This window comes from Bidens hawaiensis, unplaced genomic scaffold, assembly GCF_021521415.1.
Source record: "Bidens hawaiensis isolate Kalapana, Puna unplaced genomic scaffold, B.hawaiensis_p1.1 tig00023426_1, whole genome shotgun sequence".
Classification (NCBI taxonomy): Eukaryota; Viridiplantae; Streptophyta; class Magnoliopsida; order Asterales; family Asteraceae; genus Bidens; species Bidens hawaiensis.
In genome coordinates, this window is record NW_027493681.1 from 222,937 (window position 1) to 242,137 (window position 19,201).

The following is a 19,201-nucleotide window of genomic DNA, read 5'->3' on the forward strand; positions in this document are numbered from 1 at the left end:
GATAAAAAAATAAATAGCATGTTAATCACAACAAAAAGAACATAATAAAAGTTTAGTACATCGAACAGTAAAAAAGATAACGTGTTACTTATTATAACAAAAACATGATTAACATTTCAGTTTGATAACCTATTCATTCAGGAGCAACTATTATACAGTTATAAGTGTATACATCACACACCTTGGATCGAAACGGGCTGTTTTAAAAGAACATATAGCGGTTATGAGTATTGCTAGTTTTTTGAGCCATTTTAAGGGGGTGTTTGGGATTGCTTATTTTCACCAACTTATAACTTATAAAATTTTTGAGAAATAATAAGGTGTTTGTGATTGTTTATATTGTGAGAGGAAAAGTTATATAAGTTACACTTTTATAACTTATTAACTTACTGAAAAGTTATAAGGAAGTAAAATAAGAAATCCCAAACACCCCTTAGTAATAATGACTCATTTTGACATGTTTCTTTATTTAAGTGATCCAAATTAATCCATATGCACTTTTCTTTGACCAAAAAGAACCCATATATTTATAGGTGAACAAGTCATTATATATATAATTCATAATGGTCAATGGTGCCATGTAAGAAAATGTAATATGAACACATAACCAACGTGTTGGCAACAATCTTGAGGCTCCATTTCAAACCAATTAAATATTCTTGTTAAAATCCAACGTCAATGAACCTCCTTCTGCTCAAAATCTTGAAAATTGGTACCCAAAAAAAAAACATGAGTTTGAAGCTTGTACCAATATGGGTTCATGCCAATCATAGTCATTCTCAAATGGGTGTCTCTTATATTGTTCAAAACAAGAAAAGCTTTCATCTTTTTAACAATTATAGACATTCAACAGAAGAAAGAATTGATGAGTCTCAGATCACCAAGTTTAAAGGGTTTCAAAAAGATCTAAATTCTCTCCCAAGTGAGCCGGTTTAATAACAATTTGAGTATTGCTTGTGGTTTGTCATTAGGATTCTTTAAAGATTCATTCGTGTTGTTTAAATGCAGAACCGTTATCCTCTAAGGACCTTGCTGGTCCTAGTAATGACAGATCAAAGGTCCGAGTTGCTTACCAGGTAATACATTACATTACTTACTATCATGCATCATGATTATGATTGTAAACAAGTCAAGCCACTCGCGAGGTACTTAAGATTAGCTTACTAAAAGCTCGAACCAAGCCGAGTTTAAACGAGCCCGAGCCTATAACATAAGTTTGTTTTAAATAAGCCCAAGCTCGAGCTTCACTTGTTGACGTCGAGCTGGCTGGTGCATGACCCTAACGAGTCTATTATTTATACAATCTTTATTTAATATACTAAATATATATTTTTATAGCAATCATTATTATTATTATTATTATTATTATTATTATTATTATGATAAAAATAACTAGATAATATATATTATGTCATATATAAAAGTTACAACTAAATATATATACATATATATAAAAAAACTACAAATGCATATTAATTTATTAATATATAATAAACAAGCCAAGCTTGAGTACGTCGAGCTCAAGCTCTAATTAAACGAGTCGAGCTCAAGCCTAGACGTGCTAGGGATCCTGTTTACACTTCAAAACAACGTATGAAATGTTTCTCTTTATAATTCAATGATTGGGGTACTATAGGGTTCACCCGGTGCATACAGCGAAATTGCAGCCTTTAAAGCATATCCGGTGTGCAAGACAGTGCCATGTGACCGGATTGAACTCGTATTCAAGGTATTTATTTTCTTTTTATTTTTAGTGACCATGAAAACTTGTTAGGAAAAACTTATTGGGTCCTATCAATCAGCTAGGATGTAAATGAGTAGAGCCACAGGAGATTGGTTCGTTAAAAACTTAAATAGATCTGAGCTTAAGCAAGTTAGAGCCTAAAAATAATCCGAGCTTAAGCAAGTTAGAGCCTAAAAATAAGTTGGTTTAATAAACGATCGTGGGCCCAAGCCTGAGCTTGACTTATAGAGCTCAAGTTGGCTTGCGAGCCTGTCATATATATAATTTTTTATTTAATGTCTAGTATATATTTTTATAATAACTCATTAAAAGGAATTAGATGCTTACCACTTACCCGTATACCGCCCCTTGAATATTCTCATTTCCTATGTTTATAACAAATTTTATATGCTTAATAAGTTTCTGTGTTCTCAGGTTGTTGAACTATGGTTAGTGGACAAAGGGGTGCTACCAATCGAAAATTCCGTAAGCGGAAGTATTCATCAAAATTATGATTTACTTCTTCATCATAGACTCCACATTGTAGGTGAAGTTGAGCTAGTTATTAATCACTGTCTCTTGGGATTGCCCGGTGTAACAAAAGAGGAACTAACACATGTTTTAAGTCACCCTCAGGTTCACTATCTTGTTTCTTATATTTTAATATATATGCACGTGCGCGAATGTAACAAGTGTAATGCTACAGGCACTTGAGGAGTGTGAGATTACACTGAACAAATTGGGCATTGTGAGAGTTAGTACCCAAGACACTGCTGCTGCGGCTCAGGTAACATGTGAAAGTTTGCAAGCACTTAAGGAACATTGTGTTAGGTTGTTTTACGAGTTACCTTAATGTTTAAAACAGATGATGGCTTTGGAAGGTGTACGAGGAACCGGAGCAGTTGCGAGTTTGCAAGCTGCAGAAATATACAAGCTTGATGTTCTGTCACAGACCATCCAGGTTTGATATTATTTACGTAGAACATCGTTCAAACTAGGGGTGTGCATAAAACTGAAATAACCGAGCTGTAACTGAAATAAATTAAATGAACCAAAATAGCCGAATCAAACCCAAAAACAACAGTTTGGTGTAATGTTTTTTTCAAAACTTCCGGGTCGGTTTTGGTTTTGCATGTTCGCTAAAAAAGAAAAAAGAACCGACTTATTTAACAGCCATAAAAATCGACAAAGCTGACTTTTGTTATTTAATTTATGGATTATAGATTTTATTTTTGAATGTTAAACAATTAATATGAAAATAATAAATGGTGTAGGCCAAAAATTTTAGACACAAATGTAGAATAACTTTTTTGTTTTTTTTATTTTATTTTTTGCGTAAAAATTTCAAACTCAAAAGGTAAACCAGGAAAACCGAATAAAGTGAAACTGAAGTGTACTTGTTGTGAAAACCAAAGCTGAACAGTTGTGAAAAAACCCAAGTACCAAAATTTTCGATTTTTGGACTGGTTTGAGCCCAAAACCGACCCAAGCAAACTCCTAATTCAAATTTGCAGTATATGAATGAATATATAGTTTAAGAAAAGTGATTTGACAAATAGTTCATTGTTTTCACCAGGATGATGCAGATAATATTGCCCGTTTTCTAATACTTGCAAGGGAACCGGTTATTCCTCGACCCGACAAACCCCATAAGGCAAAGACTGTTCCTTAATCTTCTAATATCGTTCTTTAAACGTACTCACACTTTTAACTTTTTTAAATTAATATTTCAAGACGAGCATCGTCTTTACACTAGAAGAAGGTCCTAAAGTTCTATTCAAAGCCTTGGCTGTTTTCGCTCTCAGAGACATCAACTTACTAAAGGTGATTTATCCTTTTTGTAACAAACTAATAGTACTTATTTAAGTCAATAAGTTTATGATTTCAACTTTTAAATCAAACATCTAATTTTTAGATCGAGAGCCGGCCACAAAGAACGCGTCCACTTAGGATTGGTTACAACATCAACAAGGGGAGTCACATGTGAGTGTCACATAATTACTTTTGTGCATAATTTATGTTCAAATGTGGTGAAAGATCAAGGTGATATATGGCCTGTGGCAGGTACTTTGACTATCTTTTTTACGTTGACTTTGAAGCTTCGATGGCGGATCCTCGTGCACAATGTGCTTTGAGTCATCTGCAGGTACGAAGTTTCAAAACGTGTGTACAATAACCACATTAACCATAAAAGTAGAAGCCAACCAAAATGCAGAATAACATTGAAAGTGAGTTGCTTATTTATTTGCAGAAATTTGCTACATTTCTTCGTGTTCTCAGTTGTTATCCAATGTATACGGCTTTGTAGATGAGCACTCTCAACGATTCAGCTATTTTTCTGTATATAAATTATGTCTCAGATTTATATATACAGAAATTTGAGAACCACATTTTGTGATCGCAGAATGCGGATGGAATAAGTGGTACAACTACAATGTCCCAATGCAATGTTTTGTGATTCGTTATAGAACAATAGAACATGAATACAGGATAACTAACTTATGTTATAATTTATATGCATGATAATCAGCTAGCGCGTGCGGATCCTGGAAAAAACTGCATACTAACTAACCAGTAACCACCAATATTCAACTCGTATCACCTAATGAACTATATATACAAAAGAAATATATGGAATAATAAATACCACACAAGGCCTTCTGATCTTTATATGAAATAAATCAATAATCACCCATGCAACAAGGTTAAATTTTTAATTTGACATCATCCAAATACTAAAACCTGTTTGAATTGTTAAAATTTTCGAACGCATGAAATAATCACCCACGGTAAACGATTTAACCATTTGAATCATTACTTTAACAAAACATAACAAAATAAACCCTTAACTTTATTAATAATTCAGGATTAACGTTCACAAAGTACAATGAGAAGATGAATTAGGCCAATATTTGCATCTTCATCCAAAGTACAAAAAAATTCTCAAAACTTAATCTTGTAAGTTTTAACTTAAGGCATGATAATTGCAATTTCAGTGTATCTTGTTAGTGTTTTCATGTTATTAAGATTGATCATGATGTTGTTTGCAACTTGCAAATGAAGTAGACCAAATTCCTCCACACTGAAACTAAATTTCTGCTTTTTTTTTTTTTCTAGTAACGATGCATAGGACTAAAGCATCAACCTAAAAATAGGCTAAAGAAACCGAGGCACGTAACAAACCCAAAGGAAAAGTCGAGGAGATAGAAAATACCTAACTCATGTGTCAATATAGGTTTATCTGTTTATCATCATATTTCTTTTGTGTTTATCCATATGTGTTAGGTGTCAAGAATATATTGCTGAATAGTATGAGGGTTATGTTACGCATTCACGTTGTAGTGTAACAGTTCGTTACACGTGTTACAATAGTTGATTTGTGTAAATTAATAATAATAATAATAATAATAATAATAATAATAAAGTCTAGTAAATGTATATGTTACATATATGAAAAAATAAATATATTTTGTTAAAGAAAGTTATTAACCGGAGTTCCGTCAACTTATCGTAATTCATAATTCATAAGAGTTCTCACGATAAAGTTGGATGGCATGCATGTTAGATTGGAATATTTGTAGTTTACGTGCTTATCATGAGTAGCTGTTAAGGAGTCATATAATAATTAATCTTGAATAGTTGCATTAGAACACTAGGGTATAGTCCGTGTTACACACGGTGAAAAAACATGTCAACAAACATAATAAATTTAAACAACAAATTCATGCTTAACTAAGTTATTGAATAAGTGTATATTTTAAATTTAATCTTCAGATTCCAAAGAGTTTAGAAGATTATCAAAATTTGACTCATAGTTCTAACACTCTAACAACCTTTTTACCAGCTTCTCGCTAACTTCATTTTCCAAATCCAAATGTGCCCTTTCTTTTCTAACATTAGCAAGATTCAAGTGATTCAAATCTCTTAAAGGAAACATAGATTCTAATATTGATTTAGAATAGTGCCCGTGTTAGACACGGTGGAACATATTTAAAACATAATATATATGCAACATCATATAAATTTAATCAAATGCAAATGTTGTACTTATAAATAAATGATATATTTCAATATTGTTCCAAATGATAGTATTTGAACTAACAATATATTTCAAACCCGAGTAATATTTAAAACGAAAGTACGAAATAATTCATAGTAGTTGTAGAGATTATAATATTGGATTTAAAATTGAAATAGATTGGAAGATAATTTTGAATTTCGATTTGTTGATATTAAAGTCTATAACTTATTTTTGTAAAGTTCATATAAAGGTTGAAAATTATAGTCAAATCATTATTCATTATCATTATTATAAAATAAAGTCTAAATCATATACCAAAGATGCATACAATTACCGGAAAGTTAATTTGAATTTGTAATTTATATATATACAATATTGTATACAATTACCAAAGATATTTTATATATACAATATTGTATATTGTATTTATTATATATGGTCCTTAAGTTATTAACATTTATAAACACAATTAGATTAAGGGGCTGTTTGGCAAGTGCTGAACCATTAAGTGCTGAACTATTAAGAGGTCTGAATGGTAAAGTAGCTCTGAACCAATAAGTGTTGTTTGGTTGAACGTCTGAATGATAGTGCAGAATGACTATTTTACCCCTCTAAATATTCAGCACTATATTTGTAACACCGTAAATTAATAAAAACAATATCGAGAGCTAAGCAGAAACTGGTCCCATTTTCATTTTCATAAAATGCTTCGTATTATATAACTTTATACTTTGTCAAACCTTTTGAAAAAGAACTACAAGAGTTAACATTTGTTTTCACGTATAAAAATCACGTATACAAAACTTTCTTGGAGTAATATCGTACATACATTTGTTTTCAAAAATATACACCTAGACTTAACAAAAACATCTCCCAAAAATCTGATCCGAGAGTTTGAACACGAGCCTCTACACTACGAAACTTTACCTACACATAATTATACAATATAAGCATTAGTATATTCGTGCATAACATGTAGTTTAAAAAGTATATTTTTAAACATAGAGGAAATCGGAGATAACTAATCCCGACCACATCAAACAAGTGGCGAAGATGCGCCATGCCGTGCTCAACAAAGTTCATTTAATATTCAACTCGTTAGTGCAATTTCTTGCATAACCCATTTACTTGTACTTTTAAACCAATAATACACCCTCCAATAGTGAATGCAATCAATTTAATTCAGCAATATATGTTATAGATCAAGCATGTATAAGCATCCGCCTTTGACTTATTTTTAGATAACTAATTTTGTTGTGCAGCGCATTCTGCACAGCTGCATTCATCGACTGATTTGACCCACTAAATGACCTTACTTTTATCTGATCTAAACTTCTACATAAACTAGACTCCTCAGGGTTCCCAACCATATAAAGAACACTTTAAACGGACACTCGGTTGATTTTATATGATTTTTAACAAAGTCAGCACAGAAGCTGTCAAAAAGCTGCGAAAAATACCACACATGTATCACATACCAGTAACTAGACATCAAAAAACCATACCTAAGCCTTCTACTAGACATCAAAGAACCATACTTTATGTAGAGCAAATGGACAATATATACTTTATGAAGAACAACTAAACAATCTTTTCAATTAAACTATGGGATTTTACATTCAAAACAGAATAGCCCTAAAACAAAACTGAAAGAATTGAAGTTCATAAAAAAATTGGAAGTATTTCGGTATTGTTCTGAACATGAGCACATCTTAAAACATTCTGGTGCTTCCTTTTCAAACTCCTTAGCTTCTCAACAAACTGTTTTTTATTAAAATTCACTTGTAATTTATTATTCTTGATCTGATAATAAAACTGTTTCATAGTGATGGTGATGATGAAACAGATTATTAGATCCAAGGAGGGGAGAGACATTTACCGTACCTGTAGTTATTGTTTCCAATGGTGACAGTGGAGGGGACTTCGCCGATGCCGGATGACATGGAATCATCATATACCAAAAATGGGTAAGAGCTTCTTTCAGCCATTCGGATGTGAATTTTAGATGAAATAAACACTTTTAAGTCTTACTGAGTCAGACCTGAACTATTAAGAGGCTCATTCAGACCCTACCAAACAGCCCCTAAGTTGTTTAAATATAAAAACATAGTCAAAATTTAAATGTATATAATATAATATATTTTAGTCAAATCATTATTATTAATATGGACCATTAATTATAAATTGATGGTTAATCATATACCAAAAATGTTTAGAATTATCATATTCAAAGCATTAACCTCCACTGACCTTAAATATGTAAGCTGAAATTTGAATGCATGATCAATTTTATAACTATCCATTACATATACTTATTTATGTAAGATATAATATAAATAGAAACGATAATAAAATTTTGAAATTAGAATATAAATAGTAATCAGATAGTTTTGTAAATTATCAAAATAAGGTACCATAACTTATCTTTAAAAATTTTAGACAACTTATTATTTAAATTATTGATCATTAATTCTAAAATTAAGTTGTTTAAATATAACAACATAGTCAAAATTTAAATGTATATAAAAAGATATATTTTAGGCAAATCATTGTTATTATTATAGACCATTAATTATATATTAATGGTTAATCATATACCAAAATTGTTAAGAATTACCATATTCAACGCATTGACCTACACTGATCTTAAATATGTAAGGTCAAATTTGAGTGCGTGATCAATTTTATAACTATCCATTACATATACTTATATATGGTGATCAATTTTGATAATAATTTTTTTAAATTAGAATATAAATAGAAATCAAATAGTTTTTTAAATTATAAAAATATGGTAATATAAGTTATGTTTTAACATATAGTCAAAATTTAAATCTACATAAAATAATATATTGTAGTCAAATCATTATTATTATGGACCATTGTTTATAAAGAAAGTCAATATTTAATATTGATGTTAATTAAAGTGTGATTGGGATAATTAAAGTATTTAAATTACAATATTCATGTTAATTCGGTTATTTAAACAAATAAGGAAAGTCAAACAAAATAAATTTTATTAATGGGATAATTAAATATGTACATGAATATACATGATTATTCAAAAAATAAAAATAAATATACATCAATATAAAAAAATACATCTTATAAAGTCATCCTCAATCCGTGAAATTAGATAATAGGAGTGGGACAATAACCTGAAATAATAAAATCGAATATTAATATTGATATTATGGATTATTTCAATTATAATTAATAACCGGAAAATTTTAAAGGTGTTACCGGAAAAACGAAATTGTGAGAATGACCATGGTATCTCGGATTTTTTCGTAGAATTTAAATTGAAATGAGGTTGTATGACTCGTGACATTCACCTGAAATTATAAAGTAGAATATTAATGTTGATGTCATGGAACATTTGATATTTAATTTATAACCGAAAATTTTAAATTTCTTACCGGAAAATAACAAATAATGATAATAACCATGGTATCTCCGTTTTTTATTAAGAAACTAAAATCAAATTTTCCGTAAATCAATTAGGTAAATTACTTGAAATAATAAAGTTTTGTTATAACATTGATATTATGAAATATTAGAATTACGATTTATAACCGGATAATTTAAATGTGTCTTACAGGAAAAACGAAATAATTATACTGAATATGGATGAAGCTGATTTATATTTAGATTCTAGAAGAAAAACATGTATAACAAAAAAACAGGAAAAATATTAAACTTCAAATAAATATAAAACACCCATTGTTATAGGTATAACACATAAACGAAAAACTTACCGGAATAACGTAAATACGTAGAAATATTAGCTTTATCGCCGTTTTTGATTTAAAACTTAAACTGATTTTATAAAAAACCAGTTAACAATGAAAATAAAAATAAAAATGTTAGATCTACAATAGCCAGAAGAAAATATGATGTTGCCGGAAAAAGATATAACCTTGCCAGAAAATCATATAACATTTTGGTTGGCCATTAAAGTATAATATATAACATTACCGGAAAACGATTAATCTCGATCTACATTACCGGAATATAGAAGATGGTGGATGGTGGAGTTAGTAAGCAGAGAGAGAGAGAGATTAAAATGATTATGGTGGAAAATTCTAAGGTTTAAATATAGTGTGTGAGATGACACGTGACAAAATATTTAAGCACATAAGAATGGAAACATGCTGATTGGATTGCATATGTAGACAACCTAGAAGAAGGCCATGCATATGTCTACATTGTATTGATTTAACAGTATTTAAAGATTCTAGATCAGAGGTTTCTTTTTTTTTTTTTTTTTTTTTCATATTGAGTCATTTTCAATCTCTGAGTTCATGTAAGTAAAGTCTCTTTCAATATGGTTAAACTGATTTAGGTTCTATTAATTTTTTCAATTTTAATGTTTAATACAAATCCATCTAGGTATCAAGAATAAGATTAATCTAAAGAACAATACAAATATAGTTTACCTACGTGATGAATAAACATTATAAAAATAAAACAAAATGCTCTCAAGCGATCTTATTAAACAAGAAATATAAATGATGGAGATGAATAAATATTGAAAAACATGACTGAAACACAACATGTAAGTTGTAACATGTAACCCTTAACTCTTCGATATCTTCAGCAAATCATGCGTATATACTCCATGCTTTCACTCATAGACATAAAGAACTTTTTTATCTTCAAGACAACTACAAGCTCCCTCAAGTAAATCAAAATGTAATAATAGTCTTAAAACACAAAACTCGCTAAGTTGAACAATTATCCCAGCCATATATTATATTGAATTGTATTTTTAACAATAGCACTTCGCGCAATTTTGGTCATGATCACTGTTCTTATAAAGTTGTGTTATGTAGAAAATTAGGAGTGAACTAGTTTTCTTAAATTTTAATTCAGTTCTAATGATAAGCTAATAATTTTGTTAAACTATTTTCTCAACTTATAATAGTAAATGCAATAAGTTAAAGAGTTTAATGTTTAGAGATGACAGAATGATTTATAGAGGTTCACGTGGATGTTCACGAGTCCACCCTACGTCCTTTCCTAGACCTTGATCGAGAATTTTCTTCACTAATGTTTCCTAGATGGTAGGGATCACTGGTATAAGCGTCTCACTCTTCAAAGGAAGTGATTATCTTCTTCAACACAATATGTCAAGATAGTGTTCTCTCTCTAACAACAACAACAAAGTGTAACTATGCCAAGATAGTGTCCCTTCTCAAATAATCAACAAATGATGATTAGCTAACTTATCAAATCACTAGAACAACCTCTAGCGATTACACCTAAAAGAATACAAGAGTGAATAACGTGCGTAGCTTTCATTAATTGTTTTAATGATGCTTTGAATCAAGAGAGATCTTCTATGAATGTATATGTATGTGTTGTAGAGCAAAATGATGAAGAATAATATCTCACAAGTTCTTAAGCGGTTGTGAACATCCGGTCTATATCACGTTGAACATAGTGAAGATGAATTTCAAATATATTTAAATAATTTTGTTTAAATAAATTTATAAACTTTTTCCAAGTTTATAAATCTAGTTTTCATATTTTATATATGAAATTGCCCCTTATAAGATTATATTCAGTGGGTTGAACTTGTAATTCCATCATCTTAAATATTTGATGTAGATTTTTTATTAAACACTTTGATGATTTAATCATACTTGTTTATTAGTGACTAATGATAATTAATCAAGTGTTATAGGACTTGTATTTGACATATAATATTATTGATGAACTAGTAATACTTCATGTCAAATTAGGTTAATTTGGTTAGTATTAAAACAATCAAGGTTGATTAAAGTTTTAACCATCGTTTTCCTAACATGCTAAATTGTTGTGCTTCAAATATTAATTAGAGATTGGTTTCATAGTTTTATCGAGAGTTTTTTGTATGTCTATGGTGTTCTTGAAAATTTTGTAGTAGGGGGGTGTCAATCGTATCGACTTGACGAGTTAGCGTATTGAGATTCTTCAACCTTAATTAACCCAACCCATTTAAATTTGTGTCGTGTTTATGATCAACCCATTTTACGTTCATTTATGAATGTAAGTAATGTCTAGTGACTTGGTAGCAATTTAAACATATAATTACTCTTATTCGTATATAATATTATAATAATTTGTGATAGATCTAATTGTTTTTGTGGTATATCTCTCACTCCCAACTAAGAACACATAGTTATAATAATTTGAATGGAATTCATTAGAGAATAGATGGTTCAAACCTACTTTTTAGCAGATCGTGTTCGAGTTGACTCATTTAAGAAAATGGGTCGTGTCAGTCGACCAAAAACATATTTTTTTTTTCGTATCAGGTTCGTGTCGTGTTTTAGGTCGTGTCAAAAATTGTCACCCCTAATTTTAAGTAATAGATTCTTGTATTAACATGCTTTATATAAGTCTTGTACCATATATAATTTTGTGCAGTAGAAAACTTAGTTAACCAAGTTAAGTTATTGAAATACACTTTAACGTTTTTATAAGTGTAAAGTAATATTTTAGTTGATTAAATTAAGTGTACTGAAAATAAGAAAAATTATAACGATCAATCACTTATGCTTTTAACTGTTTAAACTTTAAACTAATTATTTAAAATTATGAATATTTTAATTCAACCTAAAAGCTTCGTTTATCAAGGATTGCATTTTTTGTCGTTTATTTTGAAAGACATATATTGCAATTATAGCGGCTATTCCAAAGAGTCATAGCGCTTCTCATTTCTTATTACCTAAATTCGAATATCCCTTACGATGATGTTACCCATACTTCAGAGCACGTACATGAACCTATATTTAAACATGAGTCCTTCAAAAGAAAATCCTAAGAAAAACCTTTTATCACCCCTTTAAAAGTGGTGATAAGCAAATGATCACATCATCACTTTATAAGCTCATTCGTGATAATAAAACGATTATTGGAAAGGTGCTTATTTAAATTTTTAAATAAATAAAGAAATCTAAATATACAAAGATACTAATATTTATATTGTCATCAAACACTTAAAAATGACCTTTCAAAAACTCGAAACGCTCCCCTTTAATTCCTTTCTTTTTTTTAAATGACTTTTTTTAACGGCACCACCTTTATATTCTTTATATAATAAACAAATAGACACTTTAATTATATATGCAATTATTATGGTGAGGTTTGGTTCAATTGATAAAAGTTATTGTAGTAAGATGTTAGTGTGGTATTGCTCTCTTTGAGGTCAATAGTTTAACCCCCTCGTCAAAGACGGATTTGGTGTAATTTAGCAGCTAAAGAAATACACGCACTTATCTCCGACCACAAATCACATTATTACTCGATAACAGCCTCAAACTATGCCTTTCCGTTCTAGGTGTTGAGACACCAAATCCAGTGTTGGATCAAGAAGTTTAGAAACAAGGTGAACCGATATATATTATGTTTGTAATTTAATATTAAATTTGTTAGAGACCTTATTTTTCAGTTTATTTACAAATGAAAATTATTCTGATTGAGATGCTTAGACAACAAAATTTGGATTCATCACTAAGCATACATGTTTCTAATGATATATGTATATATATTTTATCATTCATACATACCTATACTGTTCACATGCATATTCATATCCTTGTGATTAAATATTCATAGAGTTATATCTTGGTAACCAAAGCATACTTATATTCACTTATTGTCTAAAATTGCATGTCTAGACAAGACAAATACTAGTCTACAACTATAAATTACAAATACTAATCATTTAACTTTCTTGGTCTTTTATGTTTTGTTATCCAGGATTCTTTTAATAGCTTAATTACTCGTAAATAGTACACATCCCATAATCCATTGATAACACGCCGTCAAATGAATTTATATATACGCTAAACTACAAACAAATTGGCTATTATGTTTACATAGTAATATACAAGTGGTCAGAAACAAAGTTAATAAACATCAACTAAATCGGTTTAATTACGTTGAAGTTTTATTTAAACCGTGATTTTATATATTATATTTTTTGTAAATCGTATGTTGATGAAAGAGAATACTATAGTTAATAGTACAGTACAAACATAATCAGGTGTTCGTATAGATACTACCTATATATTTATATTTTTGATCTATAAAGTTGAAACATGTTAACGCATAATATAAGTCTTGATTCGATATAGTTAACTTTATAAGTTTTTGTTTCCGTATTATGAAACAATAAGTATTACGGGTTTTATTACAAATAAATGATGCTCAAAGATCAAAATTTTAGATTCCTTTATTCTTCAATGCAAGAATCATTTCATCCACAATATATATAAAGAGAGTGTGACAACCATATGCTAAAATACGGCCAATGGGTGGTTGGCCGTTCTATTTTTCCTTATAAATAAAGTAGGCCACATAATTTATTAAGAGTTTATGTTTGATTTGTGACAACCACATGAGGTTGCAACCTTAAGAATATTCTTAGGACCACTTGAAAAAGTAAATAAAATAGAGAATTAAATGATTGTTAGCATATTTTATCTGGTTGTGTAGTTTGAATTGGTTTTAAGTTTCAAATTACACACAAGATATTAGGAATTGATTTATGAGAATGAAGGGAGTGAATAAGAGACAGTATTCGCGTGGCGGTGTGTTAAGGTGAGTAAACGCCAATCTCTTAAATCTGTAAATAAGAGTTGAGACATGTAGATGGGGGAAGGTATGAGAATGCTCTCATGCTCTATATCAATCTTTATTCCACTCACAAACATTTAATTTATTATTATTTCTTACATAGTCAGAGTATTTATAGAGAATAATGAATTGTGAATCTCTATAAATATAGAATATCACTATTCATTGCGGAGGGGATGAGGAGTAAAGACATGCTTAAATGGACTTAGGATGAGTGGACTATGCAAATTTTATTGGAGTTGCACCTATTTGATGGATATAGTTTGTAGAGACGTAAATTAATGTTAATGATTTTTAAGAAATGATACATTAATGTTTTAAAAAGTCTTAGATTTTCAAACACCTCAGGTGGTTTTTGCTTGTGATTGTAATTTTTGTATTTAAGTTAATATGTTGTTTTATGATGTTGTATATTGTTTATTTGCACCATATTACTTTTCCACCACTCATGAATTATTTGTAGTTTTCTATTTATATATCTTTATTTACGTTTACATGTCTACTGTTTGTTTTAGAGCTATTATTCTTTTGGAAAGCAATTTCTACATCCTTAGAAATATACGTAAGGTTTACCTGAATCATATTTTTTTCCGGATCTTACAGATAACTTTGCTATTTGTGAAATTATTGGACATTGTTGTTGTAGATAATTAGTATATATATAAGGTAATCCTTATAGAGATACAAAATAAAAAAAAATCTCAAAATTATGCATATATGTTTCCTCGGGCCATATTTTCTAAACGTACCAAGACCAACCTAAATTGCTCTGGTAAAAGATCCCTCAAAACAAATACGTTTATTTTGCTATTTACAAATGATTCATATCGTCAAATATACTCATTCCAAATTTGTTTCGAATCAAACGATCTGCATCTGCCATTATATCTCGCAAGATCCTATTACAAACATATAAACATTTTCTAAATATATCTTTTCAATAAATTATTAATTACAGTTTATAAAGGCATTTTTATGTCATAATCAAAGGAAAATATATTATTCAAAAGTTAAAAAGGTAATGCACTGATGAGTAATGACTAATGAATCTTCATATGATTTACCTTTGAGCCTTCTTTTTTTTTCAATTAATAAACTAACTTAACAATTCATGATTTCAATATTTATATAGTCAAGTATGACTATCTCAAATTTGATTCGAATCAAACGATATGCAGCTACTATTATATCTCGCGGTAAAAAGATCCTGTTATAACCATATAAACCTTTTCTAAATATTATGTTTTCAATAAATTATTAATCATAGTTTATAAAGGCACTTTTAGACCATGTGTAGTCATAAAGCCCCACCTCTGAGCATTACGCGTCACGTGACGCCCATTCAGAGTTATGCATTTTTACAAAAATAGGGTGTAGTCATAAAATATTCATAACTTTCCATAACTTTGTTTATTTGTTTTTTTTTAATTCGTGTGCCTTCCACCAGCGTTTTATACAAAACGCTACCCAAAAAGCCTTAACCAAAACGCCTTCATAAAGCCACGGGAGGGGGCGTGTTCCCAGGCTTTATGATCACATAATGCCTCCATAAAACCTCCGGTACACATGTCTTATGTCATAATCAAATGGAAAAAGCATTATTCAAAAGTTAAAAAGGTAATGCACTAATGACTAATGACTAATGACAAATGAATCTTCGTGTGATTTACTTTGAACCTTCTTTTTTTTCAATTAATAAACTAACTTAATAACAATTAATAATTTAAACATTTAATAATTCCACAACCAAGTTCCTCCTATACGAAACGTAAGCCGTTAGATCAGGCATAAAAAACTTTGACCCTCAACCTCAACAAAACAATGCCACGTCATCCTAGTTAGTGCGTGTTTTATGTAAAAACACACACTACACACGATCAAAAATAAAAACCCAAAACACGTCCAGGTTCAAAGAACCCAGTAGGCCGCCTCTCAACCTTTCATAATCCTTATTATCCTCCGTCTGTATATATATAACCCTCCACCCTCTTCACCAATTCCATCATCAAATTCAGTCTATTTATTCACAAATCCTATTAATAATATTATTATCGTCAATGGCGTTGGCTGTTACTTCTTCTGCTTCAATTGTCTTTAATAATATTAATAATAATAATTTGGGTACTGAGCAAGGTAAATTTGTGGGTTTGTTTGTGTTTATGAATTGGGATGTGGGTTTTGAATTTGGAGGTTAATTGTTGTTGCGTTTTTGTTTTCCAGGTGTTTTGTTCAGTAATGGTGGGTTTCAGCCGTCCGATCGGGTTTTTCCGGTGGGTTTGAGTTTGACCCGGAAACGATCTGCGGCTGTGACGGCGGTGAATGCGGAACCGAAACGGAGTGATTCGATTGTTCCGTCTGCGGCTACTGTGTTTGCTCCTGGTATGTTTTGTTTGTTGATTTGGGGGTAATTAATTAGGGGTGCTAATCTTGTAGGGTTGAATCGGTTAACCCGACCCGTATTTTTATTTGTGTCAAAACATAATTCAGTAATTGATAACCAAGTTGTAAATGTTTTAATTAAATAAATAGGTTAACGTACCCATTGGGTTGAATGAGTTGTATCAAAATGTATATGATGGGTAAGAATGAGTTAAACTAAAAAAAATGATTGAAACGGGTCAAAACGGGTTGATATTTCTCGGGTTTTTTTTATTTTTATTTTTTTTATGGAACGAGAAAAGCGGAAGAAACTTTTTAGTAATTTTACTTTTTAAGTTTTTTGATTTATATTTCGAGTTATAATTTTTTAATTAAAATGACCGTTTAATTAAATGTAGTGTTCGGGTCGATCATTTAACTCATTTATTTAAACGTGTCAAAAATGGTTGATGGGTTTTAATCAAGTTATAAATGTGTTAATCGAGTTAGTGGGTTATAAAAAGTTGGGTTAAACATTCAAAACTAATTATTGTGAGTGGACCTTGTTTATCTAAACGGGTTGGCGGGTCACCCCATTTAAACATGTCTACTAGACACAATCCATTTAATTTAACATGTCAACCAAAACACGGCCCCAACACTAGTATTCACCTTTTTATTTCTTTAATGAAGTGATTTGGGGTTGCATAACTAAATTAGCATGAAGTACAAGTCTTTGAAGCATTTGGATAATTTATTATGTGTAAATTATGTAGATGTAGTGGACAAAACAGCAGAGGTTGAGGACATTGAGAAATTGGCTAAGGATTTAGAGAATGCATCTCCACTTGAAATAATGGACAAAGCTTTAGAAAAATATGGGAATGATATTGCTATAGCTTTCAGGTAATCCAATAGTGCAACTTGTTAACCACAGTTTACAAGTATTTAATGCGTCTTAGATCGAATTTTAACGTTTTGAACTGTTTTGTGATTTTAGTGGTGCAGAGGATGTTGCATTGATTGAATATGCTCACTTAACCGGACGCCCGTTCAGAGTATTCAGCCTTGATACGGGCCGGTTAAACCCCGAAACATACAAGTTTTTCGATCAGGTTGAGAAGCATTACGGTATTCGGATCGAGTACATGTTTCCCGACGCGGTTGAAGTGCAAGCATTGGTTAGAACCAAGGGTTTGTTCTCATTTTACGAAGACGGGCATCAGGAATGCTGCAGTGTGAGGAAGGTGCGGCCGTTGAGGCGCGCGTTGAAGGGTTTGCGGGCTTGGATCACGGGTCAAAGGAAGGACCAGTCTCCCGGGACTAGATCGGAAGTCCCGGTGGTTCAAGTGGACCCGGTTTTTGAAGGATTGGATGGTGGTTCGGGTAGCTTGGTGAAGTGGAACCCGGTGGCTAATGTAGCCGGGAACGACGTGTGGAACATTTTACGGACCATGGAGGTCCCGGTTAACTCGTTGCATGCTCAAGGGTATATTTCGATCGGGTGTGAGCCGTGCACGAGGTCGGTGTTGCCCGGTCAACACGAGCGGGAAGGAAGATGGTGGTGGGAGGACGCCAAGGCGAAAGAATGCGGGTTGCATAAAGGAAACATCAAAGAGGAAACCGGAAACGGGAACGCGTCGGTTGGTAACGAGAGCGCGGTTGTCTCGGATATCTTCGAGAGTGAGAACATTGTGAACTTGACCCGGCCCGGTGTCGAAAACCTTCTCAAGATGGAAAACCGAAAAGACGGTTGGGTGGTTGTTCTTTACGCGCCGTGGTGCCCGTTTTGCCAAGCGATGGAAGCGTCGTACGTTGAATTGGCTGATAAGTTAGCCGGGACTGATGTGAAGGTTGGTAAGTTTAGAGCTGATGCGGACCAGAAGGCGTTTGCGCAACAAGAGTTGCAGCTCGGGAGCTTCCCGACGATATTGTTTTTCCCGAAGCACTCGTCAAGGGCTATTAAGTACCCGTCGGAGAAGAGAGACGTTGACTCGTTGATGGCTTTTATTAACGCCCTTAGATGATGATGAAGAAGAAGACGGGGTCGTGTGCATTGAGAACTTATACGTGAATGTACAATCGAGTTTTGGTGGTTGTGTAATATTGGTATAGTCTGTTAGTGTCTTGTGGGGGAATGATCGTTTCCAATATTAAGTTCTTAATTAATAAGATTGTGGTGTTTGCTATTGTCGTTGAGTTTTCTAATATGTTCTTATGGTCATATCTATCGAATGTAATTATGATAATGATAATAGTTTATACGAATATGTTTGAAACTTGGTAAATCAAATGGATATAGGGCGGAGGGTAAGGTTGTCATTGCTACCTACATAACACTCGATCTAATTGTAATTCTGCCAAATTAAGGATATCCTTATAAAAATTAACCTCATCATGTTTTCTCTTCCGTCGCTCGTTGATAGGCTCAGTGTGGTGCTTGGGGGTTCAAGACCGGGCCATATCCATAT

The 19,201-nt window shown here is 31.4% G+C and overlaps 2 protein-coding genes across 2 annotated transcripts; both read left to right on the forward strand.

Annotated features, from left to right (window-relative positions):
* Positions 1-729: 729 nt before the first annotated feature.
* Positions 730-4,168, forward strand: LOC143567557 (arogenate dehydratase/prephenate dehydratase 1, chloroplastic-like). The gene is made up of 11 exons (XM_077053950.1): positions 730-922; positions 1,009-1,076; positions 1,637-1,729; positions 2,159-2,359; positions 2,430-2,510; positions 2,589-2,684; positions 3,300-3,377; positions 3,458-3,547; positions 3,639-3,706; positions 3,788-3,869; positions 3,975-4,168. Exons 1-11 carry the CDS (start codon positions 730-732, stop codon positions 4,029-4,031), a joined length of 1,107 nt encoding a protein of 368 aa, XP_076910065.1. The 3' UTR covers positions 4,032-4,168.
* Positions 4,169-16,414: 12,246 nt separating this feature from the next.
* Positions 16,415-18,919, forward strand: LOC143567558 (5'-adenylylsulfate reductase 1, chloroplastic-like). The gene is made up of 4 exons (XM_077053951.1): positions 16,415-16,505; positions 16,593-16,751; positions 17,507-17,636; positions 17,731-18,919. The coding sequence occupies exons 1-4, from the start codon at positions 16,430-16,432 to the stop codon at positions 18,755-18,757; spliced, it is 1,392 nt and encodes a 463-aa protein (XP_076910066.1). The 5' UTR covers positions 16,415-16,429; the 3' UTR covers positions 18,758-18,919.
* The last annotated feature ends 282 nt before the right edge of the window (positions 18,920-19,201 follow it).